This window comes from Varroa destructor, unplaced genomic scaffold (assembly GCF_002443255.2).
Source record: "Varroa destructor unplaced genomic scaffold, Vdes_3.0 BEIS01000005.1, whole genome shotgun sequence".
NCBI classification, from domain to species: Eukaryota; Metazoa; Arthropoda; class Arachnida; order Mesostigmata; family Varroidae; genus Varroa; species Varroa destructor.
This window is the reverse complement of record NW_019211458.1, coordinates 32,373,587-32,401,180: the sequence shown is the minus strand read 5'-3', so window position 1 is coordinate 32,401,180 and position 27,594 is coordinate 32,373,587. Positions and strand designations below refer to the sequence as shown.

The window sequence follows — 27,594 nt, the reverse complement described above, 5'->3', positions numbered from 1 at the left end:
TCATACTTTCAGTTTTCGTAAAATCTTGTCAAACGTTTCCATTTCTACGTCGGGAATGTCATAGTAATTCATCTATGCACTCATTTTACACTGATAAAGCTAGAAGTATAAAGCTGTTTTGATTCACCTGTGAGCCCCGAAGTTTAGTCTGGAAGTTTTTTCTAGCTCCGAAAATAAACCTACATTATCTTTCCATAGCTCATTCCTTTATAATTTGACACGAATCTGATAAAGAGCATACTACATCGGAGGTTTAAATTTTAGCGCGTGTCCGCTTCGCTCCGCCCGAACTCGCCTGACTGATTGGCCTTTAACTTTACCACTCGCCATTTTGTGTTGTTTACCTCCGTTGGCGGAGCTGGCTGTGAACGGAGACGGAGACGACGAGAGACTGCTGAAACGGATGCTTATCGAGTGGTGGCGAAGAAAACGCTCCGAGTATCGAGTGTCTTGCCGTCCTCTGTCGTGTTGTGTGTTTTTGTGTGTATGTTTTGTGCCTGTTTTGAACTCCAGTGTCGTTTCCGGCGCTCACATAGTGCAGCCCGAGTTTCAAGTCCCGCGCAGTGCCAGTCGGCAGAGCGTTATAGTAGCTTTTACCACAAACAGCGATGGAGGCCATAGCTAAGCACGACTTCAATGCGACGGCTGATGATGAGCTGAGCTTCAGGAGATCCCAGGTTCTAAAGGTGAGCCATAACCTTGTGCAGTCGTGATGGTGTCGTGGTGACACGAAATTGAAGCGCATTACACACGGGCTTGCATTGGCATTCGTCAACGGGACGCAGGAGAGAGGGAGGGCATTTACAGCAACCTCAGGCTACCAATAATCATGGGGGCGACCACAAATCCCCCAACCTATTAGTGTCTCTATTTTATCTATAACCACCGCCCTTAAGTGGATCATAAGCTTTGTCCTGTCTTGTGTATTTTTTTGTATGCGTGTTTTTAGTGCATGTGTGTGTGAGAATAATGTTCCGCTTTATTGTAGCTGTCTTTGGCTTTCCGCACGAAGCGGTGTGACCAGAATTCGATTCTTTTCTGGGTTCTACTACCTTTGTTGCAGCTTCTGCTGGTAGCCGCAGCTGCAAAACGGATAGCCGTTGATTACGGTGATTGCCGCAGCTATGATTGAAAAATCTAGAAAAATGCAAGCTGAAAAAAAACACTTGGTTGCTAGTGTTCTCGTTGGCGTAAGCATCGTTTTGTTTATACCTGTGCAAGCAACACAATCTACTATCATATATATATATATATACCATATTTGTTTATAGAGTAAATATACTAATGATAGCTATTATTGCGATTATTATTCAAGAAGTGCAAAGTGTAGCCGTGCGTTGTCCAAAGAATCCGTCGGTCATTTCAGTTTCTCTTTAACAAAAAATCGATATCTTTTAAGATTTAAGAGTTCTGGAACTCTTTTTTACGTTGTTTTAGATATAATGGTCTATATTGTTAGGACTGTTCGATATTGCGCTGGTCCGCTGTAGTCGTTTGGTGTATTTCCTGTAGTTCGTGCGACCACATCGCACTTAACAATCCGCGGTTCTATTTCTGCTCTCCCAGCAGCCTAGAAGCATCTTGATCTGCCTTTATTTTCAGGCAGAGGATCCAATTGCTATATACAGCTTAATGTGAATATGACGTTTAGCTCAGAAAGGGAAGAAATGATTTTGTCACAACAGTTCTCTGGATCGTACTCAGTCGTTATCCGCTCCTTAAAGAGAGATAACTTGCTCGTTGGAATAAGCGCTCGTACTTTAAATCCTGTTTCACCACTCTCATTCTTCTTCTCAGTGAATACTCGCCATCGTATCAGAGGCACAGAGTTGGTGGGAGGGTCCCACTTCAACCCGATGGGTCCGGGTTGTCCTTCGCTACGCCGGACGCTACTCCTTGTCTGAGTGCGAATCGTGCAGGACCGTATCAGCCAGCTGGGTTTGCGTTATATCGTACATAGCTAGTTGGAGCGGAGCGCATTAAGTTTCTGCGGCCGACCAAAAGACTGATCCGCTGGTGTTCCTTTAAGAGGGTGAGTGTCGGAGTGTGAGTGGGCGATGGCCCCACGGGCAGCAGAAGATGATGCTTTAGCTGTTGTTGTCGTTCCTGCTGCTTCGCGTGATAATGGTGATCGCGCTTCTGTTTTTCGAACCGCAAACAGACGAAGAGAGAAAGAAAAAAGAAACGGGTGCTCACTGTTTAGGATGTTGCTACTGCTTCTGTTGATGCTATAGCCTCGACTTCTTTTAATACCCTACTACGGGTACGAGCACTCGTCGTCGTACGTTTATTTTGCCGTTCAGAGGCGGTCGGTAGGACTATTCGCTATTCGGAGCCATCGGATGCCGTCTCCGCCTGCCGCGCCCGTTGCTCCTGCTGACTAAGTTTATAATGGCGGAGAAAGGGATCCTTCAGCAGTCAGTGTGTTATCTGTAGGCCAATGAGTGCAAGAGCAAAAGGTTAACAAAATTCGACCACAGCGATAGCATAGTAACGAATTCCAGCTATGATAGTATAGAAGTTAAGCTGTCTGCTTTGTAGCATGTGTAATACAATACGTAATTGTCTATGTTATAAAATTACTGATCTCTGAAATGATTTGTGTTTCAAGATCGACATTTTTATATTATGGATATTAAAATATGAATAGGAATTATTGGTTGGGTAATCTTAATTTGGTAAAAGCCAACGGGTTAAGCTCAGCCCGAAGGGTTGAGCAAAAAACTAGTGACACGATTATTTGGTTATGGCATTGAAGTATAAACAGAAAACGCATGCGCATGTGCAAAACGAAAACTGTAATGAATTTTAAGTCAATGCATACGGCGGAACAAACCAGTACCAGTACAAAATAGTACGGATAATTTTGTATGTCCTGTAGTGTAACAGCATCTCACATCGTATAGTATACATAACGGTTGTAACCATCATAAATCATTTATTGACCGATTGACTTTTCACGTCCTTCCAAATTATGCGGGCCATGTCGTATAAAGTTCATGGTATTTTGTCTCACAAAATCTAGGAGCCCGTAATTCAACTGCAAAGTATTTCTAATCAGTATCGTTCTTCGCATGTGCATCGAGCTTGGCTGTTGCTCACTTTGAGTTTACTCATGTATGTGAATCACTGCGTAAATTGTTCCAAGTATCGCTTCCCTCCGTGCAGCGCGTTTGTCTACATCGTCTGTCTACAGAGATGGTGACGGATGATCCTCTCGGTTCAAGAAGTCTCCATCTTGTGCTCAGTACTTTGTATCTTTTGACGTCCGGCACATTTCTTTTGGCGCAAGCAGCATTGCTAGCAGCAAAGAGAGATAAAGAGAGAATTCTTAGGACTCTGCATTGTTCGTCATACGTCGTTTGAGAAGAAGAATGAGCGTTACATCTCTACTGGTCATCGGGAGTTTGTCTCTGCGGCATACTCGGTCTGTGTCCACACGTTTTCAGTTATCCAAGCTATCTCATGAGTCACGTTGTTGTCATGTATTTAGAGCAGTGTCTACACTCCCTGCGCGGGCGCCATCAGTTCAAACAGTAGTTGCAATGGCGGCGTCGGCAACCAACCATAATGCATAGTACAGGCGTGATTTAAGTTACACAAGCGCAGGCTCGATCGCCGGTTGTATCCACGTGGCCCCTCAGCAAGCTCTTTCGCCTATACTGGCCGCAAGGATGTTGATATATATATATATATCAACATCCTTGTGTGATTATCATCAACAGCAACCGTAGTAGGAGCTGCCAGAGTTACATACAAGTAGGCGATGAGTTGCTTGCCATTGTTATTACTGCTAGATTATCCAGTAACTGCACTCGGCAAAGTATTGGCGCCCAAGTAACGCCAGCAAAAGTAACAACAAAGGTAGCAGCAGCGACACCTATACAAACGATAACAGGGTAGCGTTGCTAATTGGTACTGACTGTGTTCTGTTGCTGTACTCGTTGTGCTGCATATTGTGCCTAGAGATGTCATCTGTGCAGGAGATCGCCCTACTCCCTTTAGTTTGCTGTACTCTGGAATGACACCAAATTAAAAATGTCTACGATTCTCTGTTCGATGATTGCGGTTATTCTGGTATAATGGGGAACAGCCTGCAGATTTGTGCTTTTTGCTTCTATTTGTGTTTTTTGGTTTATGTGCATATGATAAAGAAGTGTTAGTAAATGTAAACGCTGCTTAACTGATGATGACGTCGTTACCCCTGCAAGCAAATGATTTCCAAGGTAAAGTTGACAATAGGAAGGTCTCGTCGCCACCGCCGCCTCTAACAGTTATCGACAAAAGCTGAGCCACGATGACCTCAACGGCCGAGGCAACATTCTTCCTAGCCATAACTGCTGCTGTTGCTACCTTTCGTGTCACAGCTTATAAGACACTTCAGCAGAGGGCAGATACGTCAGGCGGTCAGAAAGGTATGAAAACAGTGAAGTTTTGAGAAAACAGCATTTTGGGTGACAAACAGTGATAAAATAGCACCATTGATGATAATTCTGGCGTGATGATGACCAGGTTTCTGGTGGGTGCTGCATAATTGATCGATGATGGAAAGCGATGTGACAGCGATCTAGCAACGGCGATCCACCCGTCTGTCCACTCGGCCGTTAACACCAGGGAGCCACAATTCCAGTACAATATCGGGAGTAGCAATTACGCCGCTAATAACAACAACAACAAAAAAAGAAAATAGTACTAACAGTTCGACAGCAGTTGTTACCGCTGTGGTCGCGCTGTTGGTACACGTGTTTTTGTGCCGGGTATGATGGCTGCTCACTGACCACCGGCGGCCGTAAATTGACGCTGCTCTTACATCCGCAATGCGCTTATTTAGCTAAATGAACACGGTCGTAATAGCGGTAGCATTAGCGTGGTTAGTACTGACAAAACGGAAAAAAGCCGTTGATGATGTCAGCTGTTGAGTTGAAAGCTATGCCCTCTGATGGTACTTGTGTCAGAGCTGCTGTGGCAGCGACGTCTACGGTTGTAGCCTCTTCTGCTCAGCCATTTGCTGAGAATGTGTGCGCGAAGACCAACTCGATGCGAGAAACAAAAAACAACAGAAAACGCAATAGCGAAGATTCAGAAAGGAAGTTCAGCAATAGCTTATTTTTGGTTTGTTCAATCGGTCTATCGGTGAACCGACGCGTCGATCTACCGATTATTTCTCAACGGCGATAGATGGTTTCGTTATAGTGCAGGCCGAGTTGAGTGGCAAAAACAACCAATAATGCAAACAATATTAAGAAAAGTCTGCTTGGCTACTCTCGTTTATGTTCTACGAGGGCATCGGAGAGCAAAGAGGTGTGTGGGCGGGGAAATAATTGAGGTTGTGAAGGAAAAATTATGTGATGAAAGTGGCCGAACGACCACAAACGTGTGCGCACTGAGTTCCGCTGACATTATTTGTGTTCTTGGGTGACTTGAGTTTATCTCTCGCTCACTCTCTCCTATTGCGTGTATTTGTCTGGAACTGTCTACCTCTTGGTAGCCCGATGCCTCCTATGGCCAGCCGGTGCCAACGCGTCTATTTTTGCTCGTTTTTTTTACCTGTACAAATTACGAAAAAGTCTGGAGTGTGGACAGAGAAGAACAGTTATGTCGAGCTAAATTTGATAGGGATCTATTCAACCCTATAACGTGCTTTCGACTGTGGTGAAACGCTAGCGTACAACTTAAGCGAAGCGGAACTTTGAAAAGGTAAAAAAAATGCAGGCGCAGAGGTTTCAGAAAATGATGACGATGAGCGGAGTAGTAACCATGCCAGGGAGGACACATACGGACTGAATGATGCTGAACGTTATGGTGCAGAATAGCGTTCCGTATATACGGTAGGTATGCGGCGAAATTTCGCAGTGATGCTAACTACCAGGGAACTAGAAAAACAGGAAAAAAAATAGATCGACACAAACAGTCTGTTTCGGGTGAAAAGTCAACGCTCCAGGACGCAGTTTGTTAGATATTTTTTTCGTTCGTTTTTGCGTCGCCTAGGTTGCATATTTTTTTGCAGGTGACATTATTCTACACAAAAGTGCTTCCTATAACATTGGTTGCAGAAAAATTGGTAATTTGTAGCTGTAGAGTTACTGCTACGGCCCTTGGTTTTGTCCTTATTCCATTGGTAGGAAATCTCGTCGTCCTTAAGTTGCATTTGGCCACAGGCCGAGATAGACGCCATCATTTAGGCTGGTTTACGTAGCAATCAACAATTAGCTGTTTTATATGACGGTGCTAATAAGACCGAAGAATTTGTTCTGTAGATATGCAGGAAGGTCTAGACGTTTAAGTCTACTCATGAAGATCTTCATAGAAATATCTCGTATGTGAACCTCGCATCGGTTATATCTTAAGTTTATTTAACGACTATATCTGATCTGTAATTATTATTGATGCAAATCGTAGGCATGGTACTTCAGGCTAATACAGCAAGCTCCTGCAGAAACACTGTGGTTGTTATAAGGGTTGACACTGAGTCCGCCAAAAATGTGTAAGATTTGTATGGAATTTATGTATAATAGGGCACTCTCCCTAGTACTTACGGAGTGCGAGATTCAAGACTAAATCCTATGCTATGTTAAATACCGTATTGTCCGTCCATGTCCGTAGCTCAGCAAATAATGTACGGGGTATTATTATTAAATATTGCTTCAAAATGTGCGACATCAAACACCTTCCTCACTAGTACGTTGACTTGGTAAGAACCTGTCATCGATTGCTTAGCCGTATTCTACCGGCTGCTGTATAATAATTATCGTACTATATAGCAATTATAAAAATATTGTAAGATAGGGGCGCCGATGCAATTCCGTACACTAATTAAGAAATACACTTGCATGGCGTCTACACACCAAACGGTGCTATTTGTGATATGTTATGATGCGAGACTTTGAAACAAAGCCCACGTTAATTACTGAGAGGAAAATCTATAGGAACAGGCTTTAGAAGCGTAGAAGAAGATTGACTAACCTTAGGTTGATGCAACTCGCGAACAACCTCATTTGTTAGTTTGGATCGCGATATTAAACTCTGCTTTCATTTGTGCTGTTGTCATGCTGTTTATAATAACATATTAGCCTGGCATAGTCTGCGGTTTCTCTATAGAATGGGATTGTATAGTACAAAAGTATATTGCAGCGATTGACAGATGTGATCGTGTTTGCGTGTAACTTCGTTTTCGTCCTGAACCAAACAATCAAATTTTATGGTCGAAAACACCTTTAATTTTTAGTGCATCAGAAGCTAAGCTGATGTAAGGGAAAGTTATTCAGGAAAATCTGCAGTTTAGTTAGCCAATAAAAATCCTAAAAGAAAGGATATATATATGTATATTTTCGCCGCTTGCAATCTTGTATACTGTCGCCAGAATCCTCGACAACATACCCTGTCGAAACCCCTGTTGACGAAAACGCTGACAGAGTCTTCAGATTTGTGTTAATTTAAGTCTTTGATTTTAGCTGTTCAGCAATTGTGGCTTGGACAAAAAAAAGCCTGTAAGTTCACAATGACGGAGAAACCCTTACCAAATATGTCCAATACAAATATATCACCAAAATCCGTTTGTTGTGCAAAAAAAACACGCTATGCCCAGCATACACGAATCATCTTCGCTGGATCGTACTTCGTCTATCGATCAACATGATTACAATACTAAGGTACCATTAGAAGAAAGTTGTTCGGCAAAATTCTCTTGATTTATCGATTCCATTTTGGAGTATGTACAAATTGAAACTGTAACAAACGCTGTTTATTTATAATTGGTTATCCTGCAATTAATTGGAATTTTTAGGCAACTAGCCTAATTACATATATTCCTAAGACATATATGCGCAGCAATATGCATAACAAATTCGTGCATAGATATCGTTAGATATTACGTGCGTATGTACGTACAGCAAAGCGTCTTATTGCTCAAAACAGTACACTACAGCTAAACCCTATACGACATAACAACCCCAAAAGCGATGTGATTGTGGGGAGGTCTGCTGGCTTGGTTGTTTGCCTGTCGCCAGGATGTACGGTAGAATGGTCGTTGCAGTAATCGATCCAGGAAGCGCTTAATGCAACGAGGGTCTCAGTAGGATGATACATAAATATAGAGAGAGAAAGAAGCAAAAATTAAACGTTATAATCGTGAAGAGCCAAGAAGCATGTCTTTCGCGGTCTTCGGTTAATAAACACTACGACATGGTTTGTAGGAAGACGGTATGGGCTAAACTACCTTTCACTTTAGCGTTCTACGCTCGATGTATCGTATATTCCAGCCAATCTCCTTAATGCCCCATTACCATGTAGCGCCCTCAAATCCTTATTTATAGTATCATATATATATATAGGTATTCAGCAGCTGCAAAGTACTCTACGCACGCACATACACAAATTTCATAGTATTCTTTACTCATAGTTCCTTTTTATTGGCTGTAGTTTGGAGTTATTCATGAAGATTTATCTCCATCTTTCTATGGCTAGTGGCTTAAGGTAGTCAGAAACAGCATGACCTTCAAGTTCTCAAAGAGCAAGACAAACTTTCGCCTGACACTAACCTACTGGGCGGTGGCTTTGCCAGAACATAACCTCAAGATAGTTCATCGGAGCCCTACCTATTTTATTTGTTCATCGGGAAGGTTGCTGCAGCAGGCTGGCGGAAATTTAATGATTCCTGTCAATCAGTCATACTGAGAAATCCGTATGATCATCCTATTTGTTTTTCAGAATGAAATCATATCGTTGTGCCTCAATAAAAACACGCGAGGACTAACTATAGGAAAACAGCCAAGAATTTCTATTTAGCGCCCATCTCGATATTGATATAAGTGACACATCATATGCAAACAATATAGCGTAAGTTTACTTATAGTAGCGCAGTATGTGGGCATAGTTCGAGTCGTTAATGTTTATTATCGTACACCAGCCTATTTTGTGCCATCAATGATCCGGCCGATGTCCAATGAAGGCTTGCCCTCGTAAAGGCGTTTTGACCTTTCTTGTAGAAAGGTTCGAGTGTCCCTGGAATTCACATTATCTTAATCAAGCCGGCCGACGATGTTTAATCACCGTTTTTCACCGAGGTAATTCTTGTGGTTTAAGTCCGTTGGCGTTATGCTGATGGGTCGCTCCGACGCCTGTCTAATTTATTAGTCAGCGCAGGCCTGTTGACGAACCAGAGAACGCCAGTACAGCATGTTGAACGACACATACGATGATTACCAGTAATAATTTTACTTTCACAGAGGCCCTAAGCAAAACGAAATTTTGGATGAACTGTATCTTGGTAGCTTATCCAAAGCAAACTCTAACGCGGAAAACATTATTGCAGGTAAAACTATTGTACGTGCTCCTATACTATGGACAGGGGTTCGAAGTCGTAATTCAGTTGAACATCATCACTGCTTCATCAATTAATGTTTTATTTATATTGTGGTACTTTGTTTCATCTAGGACTCTCACAATAATTACCTTTTCAATTAAATCATAACAATTACTTTTATCGAGAATAACTCAAAATGTGTGGCGCAATCGTTGCTCCATACTCTATGTGCATGCTTACCTTCTGTTCATTTATCTTGTATTAATGCGTGCGTTATACCAACTAGACACAATGAGAGCCTTCACTGTCCTGAAAGTAGTTCTCGACACACATCCACCGTCTCCTAATCGGCATCGAATAGAAACGTCGACAGGTCAGGCACAGACACCTCGAGACTTGCTTCTCTAGCAGCTGCTGGTCCACTCTTGCTATCGTTTTGAATCGAAATAACACCTAGATCAACGCATCAGCGAAGAATCGGTTTCTCTTAAGAGCTGACTTGAAATTACAGTAGTACTCTAGCACTGGCTCGCTCCGCTTGTCACAAGGCTAGTGCCGGTCGGTTGCTTTCGTTCGCCAGACGCTCGTTATGGGCACGGTTAGATAGCACTCGGCGAAATGGCCGTTCGAAAATCGGTTCGAATAGGCAAGTAGGGGGACCATTGTCCCGACGCTGTCACGTGTTCGTGTTATTTTGGTTTTGGTGAAGGCGCAGCAAGAACGCCGGCTGTGATGTAGCACTGGTTACCTCGTATAGATTATGATTGCAAGGTCCGTCTGTCTGGAACGACGATAAGGGAATACGAATCGACCTTTTGTGGCGCTTTTTTGTAATGTTGTAATACCGTGTGTGATCTATTCTCTACCAATGCTATGCACTCAACATGGTAAAGCAAAATGGTATGAAACTAAGGCTCAACTGGCTGGAGGTTAAACATTTGGTAGATTGGAATAGCCGGTTATCGGTGTATGAGTACTGTTCAATGTAACGTCTCCAAAATATTTGGCGATCGCTAGGTATTAATGATGGTTTACTGTAAGAAACAGATCTGACGGTCTCAACGAGTCCCTTAATATATAAAAGTTGAGCATAATGGTAGGTAGTTGATTAAGGAATATGTAAGCGCCTTTAGTGTCTAAAGGAAGCACATAATCGGCTTCAGCTCTTCCGTAAAGTAAACGTTTTAAAAAATGGCTTGGGGTGTTTTTGATTTTGGTTTAAACAGATACTAACAAATTTGTTATTTTTATTTTGCATGCCGCTCAACCTTTTTGATATCTCTATATGAGGTCAGTACATATCAATATTATATAAATTCGCCTTTATCTAGTAATACTCTTGCACGCAAAGCACTTGATAATATATATAGATATATATATATATATATATATATATATATATATATGGTATGGCCAATTTTCATGCGGCTTTTAAAAGATCGAAAGAGGATTTTCTTCAAGCCAACCGCAAGGTCCTCAGTAGCCTGAAAAATGCATGAAAGCTCGATGAACCATTTTCTATACACCATGCGTTTACATACATCTATATAGAAATTACTAGTTTAAGTCGTCCAAATAAGCTTCAACGAGTAACCTTTTTGAGACGTCTTTTACATTCTTCAAGCCTTTTCGCATCTTTAGAAGTTCTGACCTGTTATCAGCTCCAAATTTAATTCCGCTTAGATGTTTTGAATATGGCCTGTTTGAGCGACACGTTACAGCTGCTTGATGCGAGTTTCTAAAAAGTTGTTTGCAGCTTAGAGAAGAAATATTTCGAAAAATGATGAGTGAGTGTTTTTGGTCCCAAATTGAAGCTAAATCGCTGTGGATGGTGGTTATATTAAATAAACATGATCGTCGGGAATGCCACTTCCGACGCATGCAGAAATATAGACACAGTCTCAGAAACAGAGCACAGAAAAAATTCTCAATTTAGACGCGTTACCCTTTATACGGCTCTGCATTGCATTGTTCATGGTGTTGATTATATTAAAGTCAATCAGCAAATCGAAATGTCACGCGGCGAGCTTTCAGTTTGCTCATCAATTGTGAGCCTGCATACTATCGCTACAGAAATGTTTGGCTGGCTGGCTGCCTTCCCTTTGGCGTATTCATTAATATAAGCTATACTATTATAGCATTACATTTCTGCGAGTCAACACAATCATTTATATAAATCTTTTACTCAATCTAGCCGCGGTCGCTGTTCATGCAGTCAACTTTTGTACAGCAGTATTTGTTGGGCAATTTCGATTCATATTGTGGCAACGGCAAGCGAGCAGTTGATGACAGCTATTTGAAATAGTGCCCCGAGGGGCTTCGCAAAATATAAGCAGTGCTGACCTATACTGCGCGGTAACATTCGCGGAACCATCTATTCAGATTAGCAGAGGCAATAATACCGATTTGGCAGTTCAGCTTTTGACATTTTCGTTGCCGACATATCGTTGCTGCGTATATCAATGTACTGGCGCTGATGTACTTGAAACTGTTACCAATAGTTTCGAGGGAGTACTTCCAAACCAGCATTATGCTTCAGTGTGAAACCGCAAAACAAGCTTCAGGTTACCTAGATGAGCATGCTGACGCCTACCGTCGTTCGTTGTGTATCTATGTGGGTCTGAGTGCGTGTGCCGATTTTCCAATCTGCCATGAAATCTACGCGAATCTCGCTTTTCTAGTTAGTAAGCTCCGTTTGTCTATTTGTTTGGCTGCTGCCATTCGCTTGATAGTGTTGTGTTTTTGAATTACGTTGGCCAACTTAATAGTGATGCGCGCACCGTCATTATAGACGACGGTGGGTCGCAGTATGCCCCCAACACGCTTCACTGAACATTTAAGGTATATTCTGAGTATTAATATAGTGAAGTTGTTTTAGGATTTGTTGTTAGAAGTATCAGTTGAAATGCTGGTGATCGTAAACACATTCTACATTAATATATATAAGAACATATGTCTCACTGTCAGTGTGTGAAGATCTGACAGTTCGGCAAGGTAAATAGGACGCCACTGATATCCTGTTGCTGTTGGGAGTCGTTGTTAAACGACCAGTTTGAGCAGCTTCTGTTTGTTTTTATTTTAACGTTAATGATGACACCGCAATCGTATCACATATGTGAGAAGGTTTAAGCGTTTTTATTATGTCTAATAGTGTGTTCACATTGTATAGGGATGTTTGTAAGATGAAGCCACCATATGACCATATAAAGGTGAGTGTTTCCGTGAAAATTTTAACTCTATAAATGGTTCGGATAATTAAGGACGCGGATAATTAAGGATTTTTTTGTCCTTTCTGATCAACGCTGCCGCGTTTTACTTATGGTCATATTTGGCGAAAAAAATTTAACCGTAAAAATTGTACAGCTGTAAGGAACTTTATATTATATAGATTAAGCGGAGTAGTGACACACCGTGTGCCAAGTTCGCTGCTGTGGTGCTCTAAAAACTGATAATATAGAAGCGAATTTTTCCTTACGATGATATAGGAGTAATCCGCTTTGGAGTCCAAGGATGGCTTGTCAGCCCTATTTTCCGAAGTCCCTCCGGTTCCCTGTGACCAAGAATGTGAACAAGCCCTATCTTTAGCTAAAATCTCTACCTAAGCGTTTATACGGGGCCATACGATAAAGACGATGAGTAATCATTACGGTATGTTGAAAGCATGAGAGGTGTAGTTAATACGAGCAGCAGTCGAAATAAGCGAACGCCCTGCTGTAGCAAAAAAAATTTGTGTATGCCACTTTTTTAAACTGTTTAATCGTGCGTTAAATATTAATTTCCCTGAAACCACTTGGTGATGTAACTGAAAGGAGATGATCAGTATCTGTTTATCTCTGCCATACGATTTATTGCCTCTGCGAGTTTAGCGTAAACTTCATAGGAAAAACTAAACAGGCTAAATATCGAATTATTCTTGGCGTTAAGGAAATGGATCTCTTATGCTTTTGTCTTTTACAACAAACTGAGCGTATATTTTTAGATAAATACATTTTAAGTAGAAAAAAGAAACGAAATAATTTACAGGGTACTTCGTTACTCTTTTTCTGTGACATATATGATAGCTTTCAAGTAATTTCGTTTGGCAATATTTGATGGCATTATTCTTTAGCACCGACTATGCTAAACGTCCTTCTTTAGGAAGATGTGATTTTTCTTTCAAAACCGTTTCTTAATGCATCGTATGAACTTGTACATATATCGTGAATGCTCTTCTATTATTATGCTCCCGATCCAACACTAAAGTTGTGACTTCAAACATTTCAATATACATTCAAATGGGTCAGATCACATCTATACATTGCCAGCCCGTCGTAGTTTTCTATAGACAATTATTATTTGGAAAATTGGGTTATATCGTTATTCTTTTTGTATATGAGCCAAGTCACGCTCTTCAAACTCGATGCTCGTATTGTGACTCCTGTAATCTCTTGTATTTTTTAAACACCATCTGTCTATGTCTGGCTACAAAAGAACTGAGAGCTATAGAACGTGGCTGAATGGAAAGAATGTTCGTTATTGTAAAGCTTTGTTAAGTGCTGTACGTGCCATCCTATCCTTGTTTAGTGCTGCGTTCTTCTACTCACGCCAGATCTAGACTTTAATAAACTGAGTCAGCGAAGACTGTTTTGTTTACCAGAACAGTGCCGTCTTATTGCCCGATCTCATCGGACCTTTTAATTTGTGGCTTGGATGTTGTTCAATTTGCAGAAAAATATGGAGGTTTCATTGTTCTGTTTAAGTTGTTCGTATCTGTTCCCCTAGTCTTTTAACGAAATGCGTAAAACATAAATGCCTTTGCTGAACCCTGGGATTCGGACTTGGAAGCACCGAACAGCATTAATCAGACATCAAACAAACATTGTCTTCCTTCAGAGGCAGAAAAGGGCAACACACTGATTGACAGCCAGCACATCTCAAACTTTTGAACGCTGTCCTTTACCATGCAATGTAAAGCATAAAAATTGTTGCCTCAAGGCTATATTGCATGCGTATATACCTATTTGAAGCATAGAACACCGTTTTTCTAAAAGTAAAACAGAAAAAAAGTTCGGTCGCTGGCACAAGTTATAGACACGCCATAAGCATTGTCATTGATTACCAGAATGCTTTATTAAAATGAGTGATTGAACCCAGATTCTACGGCAGCCCGAATTGGCTGATCGAACACTTTAAATACTGTGCTAAATGTAAAACTTGGTTCATTTTTGGGATGAGAAGAACAACAACTGATGGCGTTCATGTTAATAATAGCATAAGTCTGTTACTAGCTGTCTTAAGTTAGTCCCCTGCAGGAACTTGTGTTATACGCGTAAAAGTATAAATTTCCTGTGGACTATATATTATGGCATGGTACACGTATTATTTGGTTGCGACGAACTCAGAAGCCGCCATGGTGATTTTGAATATAATGAGCATTGAGGAGCGCTCAACGATGCTCTACCTAGTAATTTTACAATCTGGGTAATTGGATCTGTTATGCATTAGCGTTACTTCCAGTCTTTGCTGGCATAACACTTAGCTATTGCTCATCACTATTTTTATTCATATAAATTGTGTTGTATTTTCGTGTTTTTGGTGACGCCCTTCTGTTCTTTTTTCGTGAAGAGACCTGACCATTCGAATCTCCACCTGTGGATTAATATGTAATAGTTAATTAATAATTAATGCAGAAAATGCTCCTAACGTTTAGTCGGCACCGGACTACGGAAGTGTTTGACAAAAGTTGCAGAGACCCGACGGAGTTGTTCTCATCACTCGAATAAGCATCTGATAAGCTGTGCGAAGAGTTGCAGCTACGATGAAGGTGTTTGTTTTACAAATGCTTTGGGCGTTGCTCGAAACAGGCTTTACGAGTGAACATGCCTTGTTTATAGCTCGAAGGGAGCTTCTCATGCTACGAGCTCACCACAGGGAGGTTTTTTCGAGCAATGCATCATTGCGAAGCGCTCTTATTGATTCTATAGAAAAAATCTAGGCGAGCACAACGACAACGCGCTAAGGGATTCGAGATGCATCCAAACGCATGTTTAAGCAAATAGGACCGATGCGCTCCGTTATCTTCGACTACTAACAGACGCTCGCTCCCGAGGAATGAAAGTCATAATTAGGCAGTTTTTTCTCTTTTCCTAGCTGCATAACGTGCCATGCGTCAACGGCTTAATATCGTCAGTGTGTCCTCATTAAGTTGAGGGTTACTGCCTTTTGCTGACGCTGCGACCGCTATTAAATCATCGGTCATGCGTAAAATCGCGCACATGAGGCTACAAATAACAACTTTCTTTATTTACAAAAGTGAAGTAGTGACGTGTCGCTGACAGCGATTTCTGCTTGCTTTCAGTCAACCAGTGTCGAAGTCGTCCAAACCATAACGTCGAAAAAGGCAATATTGACGGAAATAAAATATCGATAAATGAGATTCCTGCTGACGCATAGTTTAATATTGCGTGGCATCTTTTATCGTCTTTGTAGGAGGGTATTGAAATAGAGTCAACTACCCTATGCTAAGGAGGAAAGTTTTAAAACAGGTTGATGCAGCTCTTTCTCTGTACTCAATCCGGTTTGCGTAGTTGTGCGCAAAATACGCGAACAAATTTACACTTGAAATGAAAGTTTCAAAGACATGTTTCAGGTGTCTTTGAGAAACACATTGCGAAGTAAGCACGTGACAGGGACATAAATTTTATAGCGTTCGTTATTTGGAGCTAGGTTATAGTTAGGGATTTGAAGTTAGGTTTGGGGACGTTACCTTTATTGGTTTCTTATGAATAGGACACCTTAATCCGATGTTTTATAAAGTAGGTATACAGGAATACGGCGAATGGAGTGAAGTTATATACGTCGGCAGAAGCATTCATTATTCTGTAAATTCGACATCACATAAAAGGTTGTGTTTCGCTCTGCATTCATCGTTCTACATACTAAGGATAATCGATGGCTATTGTCCATCGGATCCGAGACGGATTGCTTGAAAAGGTCATATTCTTGCTTTTATCCTGCATGCAATCATTTATTGAAACGTAACTAATGTTCAGCTTGAATCTAAAAAGGTTGAGCATTGGGAAGACGTTACAGATCCAGTTTGCCATCAGATAGAAATTGGAATGCTATTTTCTATCCTTCTGCTTGCGTATGACCTTTGTAGCCTTTTCAGACTTTCGACGAAGGTGATAAAGACGCATATTTTAAACGATACTTTTGGTATAAAAAATGGGCGATTTCTTTTCGCGGCAACAACTGGCTGCCGATGGTGGTTTAATACTTGCAAAGTGTACGTCGACCGTTGTGAGGACTATAAAAAGTTTTAACATTGCTACGTACGTTTGGAAAGAGAACCTTAACGAATGAAAGGTAGGATCAACGAAGATTAGCGGAGCACGATGTACGTGGTAGGCGGATTAACAACACAATTAAGCCGTGGGCTGGCGTATGGACACATGAAAACCACAATTAGCAGGTCCTTACTACTTATCCTTGACATTAGCATGTTGACCTCTGCTTCAGTTGCTAACATGTCCGACCTGCTAGTCTATGGAAATATATTTGTCTCACTTTGGCACTAACTGCTCGCATTGTGGCCGGCACAGAGCAGGCTGTTAGCGTAACAATCTTTCAAATACATAAAAATAATGGTTATACTCAGGGTAACACATTAGGACAGTTGTTATATGCTATGCTCATGGTGCGTAGAGTTACAGTCGAGGCAGTCTACTATTGAGTTTCCCATTAATAATTTAATTTTGTAATCCGCTGATATTTTTTTCAAACTAGTTTGTTCTGTGCACTATCCTAGAACATAACGCATGAGTTTGCCTGAATAAGAATTTCTGTTCTATTCTGAATCGGTTCCCATTTCTAGCGGCGCAGAAAAGCCTAGTGTTTATAGTCCGATTTAGGCCAGGTTTCCATGTATCGAGGCGTAAAGTTATATGTAAGAGCTCACTGTTATACGGAGTAACATAGACGCCATAAAATTAGTTAATTTTGCATTCGGACATATTCTCAACGGTTATTGTGGCGATTATTGATCCAGAGAGAGGCAATCAGAGGGAAGCAATTGTTCTCTACACTTCTTCTTGCCAGTATAGTTCAGTACGTCGGTTATAACAATACTATACATTTATTTGACAATGAGAACGATTTCAACGAATACGAAGCGACAAATTAAACGTAACATTTAGTGCGACGCTCTGGACTGAAGCGCACCCGTCGAAAACCCTAAAAAAAAGTGGCAGAGGCGAACTAAAAACGACACAATCAGATATATATATATATATATATATATATATATACGATCTGATTAATGCATAAGTATTCGTTTGCCTGTAAGCATTAGCCCATTCAGCCAAGCCGTAGACAGCAATGTCACTTTAGCGCACATCAACAATGACAGAAGCTGTAGCAGATGGCAGAAATCGCGTAAAATCGCGATGGAGTTTTGTAGAATCAGCTTGCTCCTGGTGCCAATGCTGACTACTTCTATTCACGGTAAAAAGAAGAGAAAAAAAAGCAACAAAATAAACAGCACGATTATACCAACGTCACCAACGTGACGCGTTTGGTCACTTTGTAGTTTTTTTTCTTGTTAACGGAAAAAGCAGTAATAACAACAGCACGCGAAAAAATAGAACTAAATGCAAAAGTATGAATCATAGATTAGCTGCCGGGGGCAATGAGGCGAGGGGATCGCTTGAAATATATATGTGTAGGTCGTAATATTCACGTGTGTGTTACTCTATAACGTGATTAACTCTGCATGGGTTTTCTGCATATGATATGACTAAGAGGCAACAGTGAGTGCAGGTATATTAAACTGAAAGTATAACGTAACAGGAGCGGATATTTTTTTTATGGCAGTGGCGCACAACACTATGTAAGCGTTATGGAAATGATTATACCGTTTTATATTACTTTAAGGTATTTGAAGGACACTGGCTGTGTCTCGTAACTTTGTTTTGCTATCGTTTTCGATGATACCATTTTAATACTGATCATAAACTAAAAGTTGCAACGCCAGAAACGACTGGAACATTTCTTGTGTTTGATTAAAAAAAGTAACTTGTATTTAGTTAAGCCAGTTTTTGTAATATGTAAACTGCTAGATAATCCAGACTAGTTGAGCACAGTGGGTAATCTCTTTAGACATAAGTTTTAGACGCATTTATAACATAAGTGAATGTATTTACATTAAAAAAGCACCAAAAATTACACCAAAAAATCATGTCTCAAAGAGTACAAGCACACCCCGAAGCGACACGTTTATGGCGTGAAGAAAGGAGTGGTGAGAGGGGTCGCTGCTAATTGATGAAATCTTAGTTACGGTGACTACATGTCGCATGGAACAGTACAGATTTACTCCGTTTAGTAAAATATTCGGAATGGCCTCATGGTCCTTACGTTTTCTGAATAAATGCAATCTAATTTCTCCTTAGCAATGAGCGCTCCTCAACTGACGGCTAAAGGCTTTTAGTCTGAGAAGAAGAGCATATTGTAGATAAGATTGGAGAGTTCAGTGTCAAGGCCTTTTACGGGACCTTCACTATGGCTACTACTAGCGGAACAAGCTACCCTTAATCAGCAGTTGACATATCAGGCAAAATAATAGACTTCAAATAGGCTTTTTGATGGATCGAGGAAAGGCATCATGCGCTTATGGCAAGCACTAACCGTGCACACACAGTTTCTATTTTCTCTTTCCTATGCTTTCTAAATACTTTTTTTAATCTCAATCTGGCTATCAATTCCTGAATCTGTGCCATTTTCAAGCTGATGTGCCTTCGAAAAGTGATTAGACTCTGCTTATCTTACAGAAATGGGTAATGCTAAAGTAGAAAAAATATCAATTTTTGCTTTGCGTGATATGAAGAGGATAGACGAACGTCAATGTCTCTGCAGAATATAATCGCCTGCCATCGACCAGAGAGAAAGAAAGGGAGAGTGCATTCAACAATTTGGAGTGTGTTAACTGATGATTATTCAGTTGCAAGATTCCCCCCTCCCTATTGTGATGGACAAGTGTGCCGTGCAGCTTTAGAAACAGGGGAATTGAATTTGGAAGAGGATCCCGGATGCAACATGGGGAAGGTGTAAGTCGCCGTATTGTTCAGTTGAAAAAGCCAAGCGTTTCGCTGGTGCAGTGTTTTTTGCGAGGTGTCTACCTGTTGAGCCGAACGGCTCAGATCGACAAGCGTTATCCTAGAGCTGTGCGGACGTAGCAATTGTCACCCTATTTTGAGGCGACGCTCACTCGATGCATTCGAAAGTGCCCGCTGAAAATAGGTCAGATTGATGATCTCATCAGATTATTATTTCGACTCTGTGCTAGTTTAGTTCTGTTTTGCGCACATTCATCTTGAGATGAATAGATAAATGCTCTGAAAATTTAAGTTCGTATTATGTGTACTGTACTATTGGTTAATTTGCGTTGCAGGTGCTTAATATGGAGGACGATATGAACTGGTATAGGGCTGAGCTCGATGGCAAAGAAGGTCTCATTCCATCTAATTACATCGAAATGAAGAAGCATGACTGGTAAGTACATCGTGTCATAATCAATTTGATGGTTATTTGATGGCCTCAGTAATATCTTTTCGTCATACGATGTGTCGTTGAACTATTCGTCTTTCTCCTATTGGTTCAACATTATAAATAATATAGTAATACTGAACACGCATTATATGGGGCGTACTAAAACTTCGAACAAAAGATACACTTAAATTATTATAGTACATCCACTAAATTGTATCGTTCTAATATGTAGGGTTTATTCAAATTTAATTCAGCGGAAGTACACAAATAATTTGCATTAAATTTTCTAGGTTGCCGTTAGCTGTTCTTATTTTTATAAAAATAGTTATAGGCTCAGAGCTTTGGTTGTTTTAGTTAACTCACTGACCGACACCATTAATTTGGCACATAATTTGGTGTCTTACCATATCCTCGCGCGTTCGTGTTTCTCAGGTATTATGGTCGGATCACGCGGGCTGATGCCGAAAAACTGTTAAGCAACAAACACGAAGGAGCTTTTCTTATACGAGTCAGCGAATCAAGTCCCGGAGATTTTTCACTATCCGTCAAATGTGGAGATGGCGTACAGCACTTTAAGGTAGATAACATACAAATTTATCAAGCTAAACAAGTTTTCGTTCCACAGCACATTTGAACGTAATCTGTTTATAACACTCGCTTGGCTGGCGCCTACTTTCCAACCGAATAAGATGAACTTTCGAATATGCTACCACCAGTCATATCGTCTACTGAACTCTTCCCATGACGTTTTGTTTCTTACCTACGTGTTACCTATAGAATGGCTTGAACTAGTATCAGCAACGAACCGGCAACACTTTCATTCGCTAAAAGGATCTTTTTAGGTCATACTGCATAAGAGGAAACAGTACGGCAAGGGTCTATTTGGCAAGGTACGAGCCACGTGCCAGAAGCGCGTTTGTTTACGTTAGTGATGCAGTTCTGTCAGCCAGTTTTCATTTTGTTATGCATTCTACACTATGCATACAAAAAACAATAAGAATGGACGCAAGCAGTGATCGAACTGAAGATATGCGAAATACAAACGAAGAAGATCTTAAGTTTAGCAGAGTAACCAGCAGGATCAATGGACGAGAACATCGCATTTAAGTGAAGACATGTTGTGTTGAGAACAGTCACACAGCGTTATGTTCTGCAGTTGCGATCGCAATAGACAACACAAGGGACGCAAAATGGAATGTGGCAGTTCTGGTAGTTGTAATTTATAATGTGTTATAAATTTTGTTGATGTAATTGTTGCTGCCATTGTCCTATCTTAGCTAGTTATTAGTGTTAATTTTTTTTTCGTTTTTGAGTCATGAGTTGGATCCACAGTCGCTGCTGTCCGATTCGGCTAGTTCGGAACACATTGAAAATTAGTCCTGCTATTCTATACGTTCGCAGATTATGGTAGGGTCCTGACTGATCATAGTTTGCCGATTGTTGAAAGCATTAGTCCGCATTGTGGCTACTGCTACTGGACAGGAATATCTGACGGCGGGAGCTGTGAGGCGACAGAAAAGTCGCAAAAAGTAGCGGGTTGAACATATTTGTCAGATGTTGTTGTTCATTGTTATCATTTTAGCAGTTTTCGAATGTTACGCGGACCGGTTGGCATTGTCGAGATCTTCGCCACTCATTTGAATTCGGTGCCTTTGTATACTTGGAAGTTCGCAGCAATAGCCGCAATGGCTAAAGCGCCCATGCTACCTATGTTACTATAGTGACAAGAGAAGAAATGGTAGAAATTTAAGAGTAAAGATAATCCTTCGATTCTTACGATTTCTTTTTGTCTTCATTTGTATAGAACTGACCCACTCGTGCTCTGCGATCGCACCATTGACGATTAATAACGAGAGCTGTAGGCAATTAATGATCCTTAGAAGAGATTCGCCTGCTCATCATATACTGCGCCCACTAATAAGGCAAAGGACCGCACCCCCAGAAATCACTTTTTATTGGTTGACTAACTTATTTTTGGTAGGATCCGGTTTCTGATACTGCACCAAAAGGTGATTCCAAGAACTTTTTTTACAAGGTGGATAGAGAAGGATCAAGAAAGATCCCCTATGATGTACAATGTCTAGCTAGGCGTGTGTCAACTAGATTATTGACGATTGTATTTGTCATCAAGCAATACTAAAGTGAACTTTCTCGACTGTACCTGAGAGGGCCCTGCGATCTGAATGACATCAGTTCCGGCTCCTCCCGGTCCAGCGTCCCTGTCGTGAAGTATCGAGCGCCTTGTTACTTCGAGGCGCTAATTCCAGTAATAATAGTATTTTTTGGCTCTGTGGAGTATAGAAAAAAATCGTGTATATAAAAAAAAAAGGTCGCTTTTAGATCACTAATTATATAAAAGGCCAAAATGAATTTTAATCATAGGAATAGGTTTATTTCACTAGGTTCTCATTTAATATACGAAGTTTCATAGTTTCCTCCGAAACTGTATATGCTTTAATGTCTCTTGATTTGTATTTACTTGCTGGTATTATATTGTTTGTAATAGCAAAAAATCGCTGCTGCTCTTCACTGAGCATGACCCATTCAAGCTGTTACTCTAATACGTATGCGTTCCGCGTATGATTGGACTGGTTGATTTTTTCAGGTGTTGCGTGACACAAAAGGCATGTTTTTTCTTTGGGTGGTGAAATTCCCGTCGTTAAACGAATTGGTCGAGTATCATCGTTCTGCATCTGTGTCCCGCTCGCAGGACATCAAACTTAAGGATATGCATCCGGATGAGGTAGGAGAGGTCCGTGTCAACCCGTCCCGACAACCCTAAGTGTGTCTTCACTAAACATGCCCGTTTCATCCTTTTATTGTCACTGCCGTCCTCCCTTACAACTACTGCTCGCCTATCACACCTGTAGCGGCATTTCCCAAATTCCTAGCTGAAAATTCTGATTTCCACTCACTTTGTTCGTATTGTCGAGGGGTATTGGCTATCCGAATGAGAATGGTCTTTCGTTGCTGGCTGGCAACCAGGGTAGAACGCTGTTTTAAGATTAAATCCGTACTGCCGCTATGCGGTTTATGACCACTTAGCCACTGATGTGTGTTGGTTTTTTTCTGGCTTTGTTTTGTACGCATGCTGCTGCGTAATAAATCTACTAATAACGTTGTAGTTTTGCGTAACCTATTCAAGCTTTCTAGCTATTTCAAATAAATACTAATCAGTATAAACGCCCAACGTATTTTTCTAAATAGGGAAAGTGATATTAAAACATCGTAACAAAGTCCTCTCTCCCTTGGAGATAGTCGTTCTTAAGTTTACTTTTTACCTTTTTTTACCTGGCCTTATCCTATTCTGGTGCGAATTAGACAAATATTCAGGTTTGTTTCTAGAATATAGTAAAGTTTTCTTAATAGTATCATATCATAAGGGAGCAATTTTGTCATCGGAGGAATCAGCTTGGTAACAAAAAAGCTAATAGCTAAGCAACTATCGAGCCTGCATATAGTTCCGTTTGTGTATATGGACATATTGGCCTAGACAAGAATCAACGACTTTTGGAGGTTCATCCCTATTTATAACATCATTTGTCTCTATTAAATGCCTTTAAACTTCTTCCGTAGAAATCCTTTATTTGAATTCAGTAACCTTGTAGAATAAAATGTCGAAAAGTCCCTGCATACAACAGACGTTATTACAATGCGCGCTCTTAGCCTCTCTATGTAATCTCATATCTGGATTGGTAAAGAATTATAAATAATCAATTCAAAGGAGATATCTGTACAATCTATGAATGAAGCACTTCTGTTCTGTTTTTTACCGCACGTCCTTTATTGTCAAGTTTGAGAAGCTCAAGACTTTGATTTTCTAATGCAACATGAAAAAATGCTTCCTTCCAAGAGTAATAGTTGATATATCAACCAATACAATGTGCCCTATTTAGTTCAGATCGCATTGCCAAGACCCGGTAAATATACAGTAATGATTAAAGAATTAAAAATTCTCTATTCCAAAGAATGAGCTTATTTAGAAGAGAGTATATTTAGAATGCATTCACGCGATGTCGTAGTCAACGTGTACCACTGGCCGTAACCAACAGTTGATATTATTAGAAGCGAAATTATTTTTTATAGAATGATCGGTACGCAAAATTGCAGTGATACGTCCGCTGCAAAGCACTAGTGCAGTGTTAATACTCGACACAAGTGTTTCGATGCAGCCTTATTGTTCTATTATATATTATTATTGTTTAATCGTGATTTCTGCTATTCTCCCTTCTACAGCAGGTTAACTACACTCATATATAAGTGTCTGTTCGGTTTTGGTACCTATAGTAACACATTACGACCTCTGTATAAGAACATTATTTTTCTCAAAGATGTCGGTTTTTTTCCAAGTGACGACACCTGGCTCAGATATTGCCCAGTAAATTTTGTCGTATGGAGGCTCGTAGATTGTTAGTCAACACCAAGCGATTCGCTACTTGATTCTCGAAACGACGTTACCTGGCCTTTACGTAGGTAGTTTTAGATTTAGAGAAATAAACTTTCCCTTTTTTATCGGCTCTAAATACGGAAGTTAGTCTTCAAAGGGAAGTTCTTGGTGTTTTTAGTAATACTGTCTATACACTATGGAGTCACTCGATCGTTTGTCGGTAGTGAAACGACGTCAGGCTAGAGTTGCGTTAATTTGTACCCGAAGAGCAGAAAAATTTTGTATACTGACAGAGATTCGTTTGTACACCTTCAAACAATACATTTTTAAGGTCGAGGTTTATCAAATGAGGGCGCCGGTCACCTTTGGTAGTTCATGCCTCTGACTTTTGTTAGCAAATGTTTTGTTACTGTTTGTCTTTATATCGAATTCATACCGAACACCCTTTACCATCCATGGAAACACTTGTATTTTTGCAAACGCTGTAAGTTTTGAAATTGTGGTATTACTACGGTTAAGCAGAAAATAACAGTCGTATTATCTTGGCGATGCACAACAATTACTACGGGAGCAAAGCTTCGGTACTATGTCTTTAATTTTGATCTCTGAGTAAAAGAGACTAGAGGTCACTGGTTCGGCTCTTGCCAACGACACATAAATATCGATTTTTGTGAATGAAGACATACTACGTCCTGCTTTATTGTGGGCACGAACCACCCATTCGATTAGATTACGTGCCTACGATTAATTAGCTTCAAGATAGTACTACTTTTCAAGCCAAATTTTACTGTCTCCATAATAAAGCAGTCTAGCGAGTTTACCTGTAAACGTGTGTTGTCGTGGTGCTTGATCCATGTGAGCCTATCGACACACAACTTGGTAGATCCTTGAAAAGGTTATGGCATAAGGTATATCTGCTTAGCCGATTTCCCATTCTGAACGTACCCTTACTTGCTAGTAGCTTCACTTGAGAGTGGACAAAATGGGCTGTAAGCCTATTTTAGATGAGAAGTCCCTACGACGCCCGTAGAGCTTCATAAATTAGGCGTTGTTTATGTATAAATGTATGTAGAGTGGTGTATGTTTGCGTAGACCAATCCGAAAAATATGGAGACACTTTGTTGTCTTCATGTTTCTTCGGACCCACGCCCAGTTGTTACCAAAAATGTTTGGAACCGAACTTCGCGCAAAGGCGTCTCTTTGTCTTTTAAGGGTACTAGGTTTTTTCTGTACTACGCACTAGAAATAAGTAAATGATAATGTTATTAATTTTCGTTGGACGTTAAGACATTTTTTGTGATCATGTACCCAATCTATTTCAACTGTTTGTTATTTCAGTGTCTCGTTCGAGCAATGTACGACTTCACGCCGCAGGAAGCCGGTGAACTGGAGTTCCGCCGGGGTGAGATCATCAACGTAATTGACCGCTCAGATTCGAACTGGTGGGAAGGAGAGATTGGAAATCGACGAGGATATTTCCCGGCCACTTATGTTAATCCATACCAACCAAATTAGGCGCGCATTCGTAAATGACAATAACAATACGCAGCGACGAATACACGTATTTGCCAGCTAGACATCCTCCATTCGCGTGGGAACGATGCACATCATCCGCGCTCTATATATAAATATATATATATATATATATATTTTGGTTGGAATAGCGAGTTTGAACTGAGCCAACTGAAGTTACTTGAGTAGTGTACACTCGGCACCAACAAAACAGGAAGCAGATAGACATCACAACAACTACAAGAATAGAAAACGCAAGAAAGGCACCGACGTACACGAGCAGAAAAATCTGATTATGATCATAACTTATTATTATACTATTAGTACTACTTATGTGACGTTAAAGGACTGAAATGAAGTCGGCGTGGCCAATCAAAGACAAACATAGCAAGATCAATGCGTACAGAAGATATTTGTTTTTTTTCTTGTTAATTGGTATCGTTTTTAGTGGCAATGAACGACAAACGAATGATTCTATAGTAGTTTGTACTTGACTTGTAACTTCGAAGAAGTGCAAAACCGCGCTCATAGCAAAAAAGCGCGCTGTTTTGAACTTAGAAGAAGTGGCAATTTTATGGAAAGACAACAACAGCAAAAATGTTTTGTATAGAGCAGCATCCATATGCATTAGGTATTGAATAAAATACTTGTCAGATAAAAGGAAAACAATAAAGAGCTGAAAAATATATAAGAAAACCCTATTATGCGTGACCTGGTATTTCCATTTGATTGGCCACGAAACTGCAACACACGAACTATAGCTACTTATATATATATATATATATATATATATATATATATATATATATATATATATATATATAGAATGTAAACTAGGCTAGGCAAAGTAAGACTAACACGAGCTAAGGAACCACCTAGGCTGGGGTTATATAAAAGGCGAAATGTTAGGTGGAAGGGTGCCGTCTTGATTGAGAAACATGAAATAAGAGAAAATATAACCTTAAGCCCGCGGAGTTTCGAAGCAGCGCGGGAAATAGTCATTGTTTCGCACGCGGTGAGAAGCATGGATAGGTTATAATCGCGAGGTTTGAGCCAGAATTTCTAACGAAATTAAAGTGCGACCTTCACGTTCTTCTGCATTGTAAATCATCGGAGATGTTCTTGTGAGCGGCTATGAAGTATTCGTTAATACCCAGCCAGATCTTACTTCCTGCTGAAATCTTGTGTATTATGTCTTACTAGTTTATGCGTTTAGTGTGGCTACTGATAATAATCAACCGAGCGTGAGTGCGACGAAGGCCAAGATGCGGCAACGATTGAGGCGGGTTGTTGATGTTGCTAACGCGGGGGATCCGTTAAAATTTGAATAATGTTTTCACTGTTATGTGTTACGTCAGTGTTGCTAATAGCCATTCGAATTTCGCGGGACACAAGGTGAGCCGATGAAAGTCGAAGACGAACAAAATAAAAGTTTGTTGACAAAACTTCAAAGAGGGATGACAGATGTATGCTGCCTGAATGTTATAGATCGCGGTTTGTTGTGCATACAGATGATGAACGTGGGCTGCGATGCGGGATCATTTAATCGATGTAATTATTGTGACAAGTCTGACAATGTAAGGTGGGAACAGTCCAAAGATGGAGCAGGTAGCAGTACAAGATTTGGCGGACTTCTGATCCGAAAGTAGCACCTGAGAAATTTGACAATAGACTACAAATTGTTGACCCGCGTAGTTTGGTAGCTGGAGGAATACGGCGCAGCAACAAAAAACAGCACAGGAATCGTAATATTCTATAATTTTTATTTGAAAAAACGCAGGGCAACGCGCCATATAAAATAATACGTGGCGAACTATCCCGCAATCCTATCTAAAATATACGTATAAGTCAGATATAGGTTAGTGAAAAA

The 27,594-nt window shown here is 40.5% G+C and overlaps 1 protein-coding gene and 1 long non-coding RNA gene across 14 annotated transcripts; one reads left to right on the top strand and one right to left on the bottom strand.

The window, feature by feature from the left end:
- The first annotated feature begins 327 nt into the window (after positions 1 to 327).
- Positions 328 to 26,425, top strand: drk (growth factor receptor-bound protein 2 drk). 10 transcript variants are annotated; one of them, XM_086990181.1, is made up of 6 exons: positions 12,096 to 12,142; positions 12,471 to 12,510; positions 19,728 to 19,828; positions 20,258 to 20,402; positions 22,431 to 22,577; positions 25,551 to 26,425. In XM_086990181.1, the coding sequence occupies exons 1-6, from the start codon at positions 12,111 to 12,113 to the stop codon at positions 25,725 to 25,727; spliced, it is 642 nt and encodes a 213-aa protein (XP_086846307.1). In that variant the 5' UTR covers positions 12,096 to 12,110; the 3' UTR covers positions 25,728 to 26,425. The 10 variants fall into 10 exon arrangements, with proteins under 10 accessions (XP_022664231.1, XP_022664230.1, XP_022664235.1 ...); XM_022808496.2 differs by lacking the exons at positions 12,096 to 12,142; positions 12,471 to 12,510 and adding an exon at positions 328 to 686 and having other exon boundaries at positions 22,431 to 22,568; XM_022808495.2 differs by lacking the exons at positions 12,096 to 12,142; positions 12,471 to 12,510 and adding an exon at positions 329 to 686.
- Positions 330 to 10,177, bottom strand: LOC147755576 (uncharacterized). 4 transcript variants are annotated; one of them, XR_015328409.1, is made up of 4 exons: positions 9,542 to 10,047; positions 6,964 to 9,143; positions 2,843 to 3,300; positions 330 to 2,430 (listed from the first exon to the last, which is right to left on the bottom strand). It is a non-coding gene; the product is annotated as an uncharacterized LOC147755576 (long non-coding RNA). The 4 variants fall into 4 exon arrangements; XR_015328411.1 differs by having other exon boundaries at positions 3,103 to 3,300; XR_015328408.1 differs by having other exon boundaries at positions 330 to 3,300; positions 9,542 to 10,177.
- Positions 26,426 to 27,594: the final 1,169 nt, after the last annotated feature.

Excerpts from the sequence above, each read along its gene's own strand:
- drk (XM_022808493.1), top strand. The coding sequence starts at position 11,832 with ATGCTTCAGTGTGAAACCGCAAAACAAGCTTCAGGTTACCTAGATGAG. Across the intron at positions 19,829-20,257 it reads GAAATGAAGAAGCATGACTG|GTATTATGGTCGGATCACGC; the intron begins GTAAGTACATCG and ends CGTGTTTCTCAG. Across the intron at positions 20,403-22,430 it reads ATGGCGTACAGCACTTTAAG|GTGTTGCGTGACACAAAAGG; the intron begins GTAGATAACATA and ends TGATTTTTTCAG.